The sequence below is a fragment of the Phoenix dactylifera genome, chromosome 2 (genome assembly GCF_009389715.1).
Source record: "Phoenix dactylifera cultivar Barhee BC4 chromosome 2, palm_55x_up_171113_PBpolish2nd_filt_p, whole genome shotgun sequence".
Classification (NCBI taxonomy): Eukaryota; Viridiplantae; Streptophyta; class Magnoliopsida; order Arecales; family Arecaceae; genus Phoenix; species Phoenix dactylifera.
In genome coordinates, this window is record NC_052393.1 from 8,759,616 (window position 1) to 8,764,722 (window position 5,107).

A 5,107-nucleotide genomic window follows, 5' to 3' on the forward strand; every position below is an offset into this window, starting at 1 on the left:
GCGTTAGCGAATGGAGAGAGAGAGAGAGAGAGAGAGGAGGGACGGGGTTTGTGATTAGAAATTATAACTCCAAGTTGATTGTAGCTAGAGCAGCACACCTGTGACATGACAGTTATAGGGACAAAGTTCAGGACAATATGGGAGGGCATCACTTACGTGAGGAGTATTCTAGGAATTGACAACATCTTCTTGGAAGGAGACTCTGTTATGGTGATCGAGTGGATTCGGGATATAGAGCGGCGAGGCAACGACCACCCATTGCTCAGAGATATCTATAGGTCGGCGAGAGATTGTGGCTCATTTCAGGTTGCTCATGTATACTGGAAGGTGAACAAGGTAGCAGACTAGATCGCCTCCTTCGCTGCTTGTCATTCTAGAGAGGTGCTTTGGACATGGTCTGATGTCCCAAAAAAAAATGTCTTGGCTTTTTATTTTTGTGGTACAAAAATTCTCTTGGCTATAATATCCAACTCATAACAGCCAATTAACCACATAACTAAAATGTTATACTGCAAATTGTGTGCACCCATTCACGACATGAATGGAGGTATTAGCATCATTACAACAACTCCTCTAAGTGGTACATCAAATTATCTTGCATATATCTTCTGCATATATCTTGCATATATCTTCTGGCTGAGATCTCCATTTCACCAACATTATTCTTGTGTAACTTAGGAGTGGACAACCCTGGCTATTACTTTAAAGACTTGGTTTCTCGTAATCTGTCCGCCATAATAAGGAAGAAAGCTTATTGAACTGACCAAATCATGTGAACAGAATATCCAGTCGGCAGAACTGTTGAGGATGGATTGGGAAAAGCAAACACAGTATACAATACAAGTGGGGGTTTTGGAACAATGTAATAAGACCCACATAGTTGTTGGCAACAGTGCATTCTTGCAAACATCCATGAGGACAAAGTTTCGATGCTGGTGAGGACAAACCTTCAACTGTGGAGATCTAAGAGGGAATCTTGGAAAATTCAATCATCCTTGACGCATACATGTGGCCATATGAGCACCAGATGCACCCCTGGAATCAGTCTGGCTTTCGAATGCATGCAACAATTTCCACTTAATTCAGTATCTGATCTCTGGCTATTTTGTCCATCTAAACAACTGATTTTTGCTTGTCACCATTTGTGGGATAGAGAGAGAAGCCTGCAAGCTCATGTGCTTTAGATCTGTTAGTATTCCTCGGCTGATGACATAATTATCGAAACAAACCGTGCAGAGAAGGGATGGGGTCCTCAGCTTCCAGCCAAGCCAGCTTGGCTAAGAGGCCCAGGATTGGTTTTTCCCTGTCACATGGTTCTTCTTTATAATGCTTCAGCACAAAGGGAAGCGGTCAGAAGAAGCGGACCCAGAATCTGGGATAAAAGATGAAAGTAAACTGATGTCACAGGCCTGTGTTGGTTTTGTACTTCATCACAGACAACTCCAAAGTTCAAGCTATTTCTCAGCAGAGCCTAAAGGGTGATTCAGAAGAATTCTGCAGTAAAATTCTTCGAGCACTTGATGATCTGTTGCTCTTCTACACACTGCTTGTGGTGTGTCCTTCCTTCTTCAATTTGATCTGTAAAAGCTATACATGTCAGTGGTTCAACTGGTAGAATCAGAGAGGACCCAATGGAATCCCCTGATTGCTGCACTGTTTGTTGCTCGGCAACCAACATATGGTCCACACCACATCTGGTTGCTGAGGCTCCTGATTCAACGGTCACGAGGCATGTAGGTTGGTTGCTCAGAAGAAAGATTAAATTAGTCCCCATCTTTTTTGTCAATATCCCTGTGGTTCTTGATGGCTTCCTTAACAAAATGTCATCGATTTCCAAACCACAAAGAAAAGTTGTCACTTCCATTGCTGCCAACACAAAAGATTGCCAATTGTCACTGCCCAATTTCTTCGAGCCTTTTGACAATGTGCTTGATATCCGGTCTCAAAGCAGGTGAAGGAGAGCAGCAAGCCATCACTAGTTGGAAGAACATCAACAAAGTGTCCTCATTAGCGGAATTTTGTTTCCTACTCTGATTAATGAGCTCGGAGCTGAACACATCCGAGATTTTGTGCTCGAGTACCAAGTTTCTCAAGGAGGTTGGCAGATGAAGATCCTGAGAATGCAAGAATTTGTTGTTCGTAGGCTCCTTGTGAGTAAGCATCTCAAGCAAGACAACCCCCAAGCTGTAGATATCGCTCTCCGTGCTGGCATCCTTCATCTTAATCAGCTCTGGGGCTTTGTAGCCCTGAGCTGCAGAGGCTTCAAGCATTTCTTGTCCTGCTGTTGGATTCAAGAGGAGGTGCAGGCCAAAATCTGAGAGGCGAGGCTGGAAATCAGCATCAAGTAAAATGTTGTTCGACTTGAGATTGCCATGGACAACAGGCCTCTGCAGGGCAGTGTGGAGGTGATCGAGTCCCTTGGCGATACCCAGAGAGAAGTTATAAATAACGTCCCATCTTTGGGATTCAGCAACTCCGTCTGTAAATGTTAAAACACAATAGGTCCTTTAACAATTGGAATTAAGCTCAATTGGATAAATCAGGAAACAAACAGGAGATCAAGAGATGAAGAACACACACACACACACACACAAAAGAATAACAGTTGATCGGTAATTGAAGGGCAAGAAGACATGACACAGGAATAGCATTGTAGCCAGATATATAAACATAAAATGAAGAAAAACATCAAATGGGCCGGCTTTTCTCCAATAGCACGGAAGGTGACATAATTAACCATTTACAGTTCACATTTTACCAAAAAAAAAAAAAACGTTCTATGTCCAAAGATAAATAAAACTAAGAAAAATCAGTTAATAATGAAACTCCAAGGAAGATAAAACTCATCTCAGTATCCTTGCCAACAGAAGAAGAAATCTAAAATGATCCTACTGTAAACAACAGCTTGAGAACTTTGAAATCTAGCTTAATTTGTCAACAAATCAAGCAGGAAAAAAATAATGTCAACTAATCAGCAAACAGAATATTGTAGTTCCAGACATATCCAGTTCTTCCATTTCTTCTAAAAGCATGTTTTGTTTTTCCCGATCTTCTTTCTCATACTGCAAAGCTATAGCACAAAAGCCCAAATGATTAATCCCTTCCTCAAAACATTTATGAGAATTTATGAAATAATTACGATGACATTCTCTAAATTCGCAGAAGGAGCATCATGACCTTCTAAATGGAAAGACCAAAGAAATGAATTGCTCTTTATGGACATTGCAAATAAAAGAAGAGAAAATAGAATCATAAAGTTCAATAAATGAACCAAGCACGATAATTAATAAGCCCATCCAAACATTCAAAAAAAAATGAACTTTATCTTGTTCCATATCCTCCATTTCTTCAAGATATCAGATAAGGACACAATCTTTATAACAAAAACAGCCAAAAATATCAAAAGAAGAATAAAAGGACATTGCAGATAAAAAGAGAGAGAAGGTTAAACGATTTAGTCCAGAAAAACGAATGAAGCACAAAACATAGAATGCCAACCCAGGAATTCCAATAAAAAAGTTCCTTTTTCTCAATCAAAATACTCAATATCTTCCAAATATCGCATAAAGTTGCAAACATTATACCACATTCAGCCAAAAATATCAACTTTAGAGCACCAACGGATCATGTAACTCACCCCGGAGGAACCGAGACAGAGTCCCGGCGGCGTAGAAAGGGTGGACGAAGAGCTTCTCCCCTCTTGGCCCGACATACAGCGCACTCAAGGGGACCAGATTCGGATGCCGGACGAGCCCCAGCATCCGGATCGCCGGGAGGATGTCCTTGGTCCGGCCGACACAGGCCGGACGGACGAACCGGAGCAGCATCACTGAGCCGCTCCGCTGGAGGCTAGCCCTGTAGAGCGTCCCGTAGCCAGACTTCCCCACCACCTCCCCCGGCGCGTCCAGGATGTCGTGGACCGTCAGATGCTCCCCTCCGGCGAACCCGATCAGCTCCTCCGCCTCCTTTACTCCCTCCTCCTCTTCATACCCAAATCCCCCGCCCTCCAACGACTCCCTCTCCCTTCTCCACCCGAATCTCCTCCGGAAACAGCAGTACAATGCATAAAGGAGTAGCAGAACTAGAAATGGAGACATTACACCGAGAGTCATCTGAATTTTTTGGTGCTTCTCCATCTCTTCTCTTTAAGAGCGGCGTGTTCTCAGAAAAATTCCAGTTCTGATGGTTTTGGGGGAAAATGTGATGTGATCGAGGTTTTTGAGGGGGTTGGAAGCTTCAGATCTGGGAGGAGACGAAGAGGAGAAGAAAGTCGATACCTTTCGGGCTCGGGAGGAAGCGTGGATGGATCGATTGCAGAGAACCCTGGGGATTCCTTTAGGAAGCGTGGATGGATCGATTGCTGAGAACCCCAGGGATTCTTTCAGGTTCCTTGGGAGGAGTGAAGAAAAGCTTCCACTCTGGTTCGAGAGAGAGAGAGAGAGAGAGAGAGGGAGAGGAGTGCGAGAGGGAAAGGAGTTGAGTTAGTTTGGTTAAAAAAGCTGTGGGAGCTACGTGGGAAGAACTGATTGGTGGGATCAGTGGGTAGTTTAACGCGGAGGCAAGCGGGCGTAGAAAATCTATTTTCCTCTGGAAATGGGATCTTTGTAGCTGTTTGGAAATAAACAGCAAACATCTTTTTTAATATATATATATATATATATATATATATACACACTCACGCACATCTTCCAAGAGATGCTTTTAACTTTTTACTGCCCGTTCTTTAATGGGCATATCGATAGGGGAGCAGATCAACTTTTTCTTAGCATATGAACAAATTAATTTTTGATAGATAACATTTATTTATAAAATAAAATAATATTTATCTGAAAGATAGGTAAATTAATTTTCCATTGACTAAAAATAATTTCTCTATTTTGTCCCAAAAATATTCCTAATCCTAATCCTAATATAATATATTATGTAGTATTATATTATATTATATTATATGTTATATACAATATAATATAATATAATGTATATAATATATAATATATAATTGTTATTATTATTATTTATGGAGGTAAAGAGGTAGAACTGTACTTAACCTGCTCCCACCTAAGTAGTCAGGTTGATTTTACATTTTCACTGGTAGGCTAGCCAAGTA

General features: G+C 41.5%; 1 protein-coding gene across 1 annotated transcript; it reads right to left on the reverse strand.

Moving 5' to 3' along the window:
- Positions 1 to 484: 484 nt before the first annotated feature.
- On the reverse strand, positions 485 to 4,469 carry LOC103716327 (putative kinase-like protein TMKL1). The gene is made up of 2 exons (XM_008804284.4): positions 3,638 to 4,469; positions 485 to 2,479 (listed from the first exon to the last, which is right to left on the reverse strand). Exons 1-2 carry the CDS (start codon positions 4,134 to 4,136, stop codon positions 1,893 to 1,895), a joined length of 1,086 nt encoding a protein of 361 aa, XP_008802506.2. The 5' UTR covers positions 4,137 to 4,469; the 3' UTR covers positions 485 to 1,892.
- Positions 4,470 to 5,107: the final 638 nt, after the last annotated feature.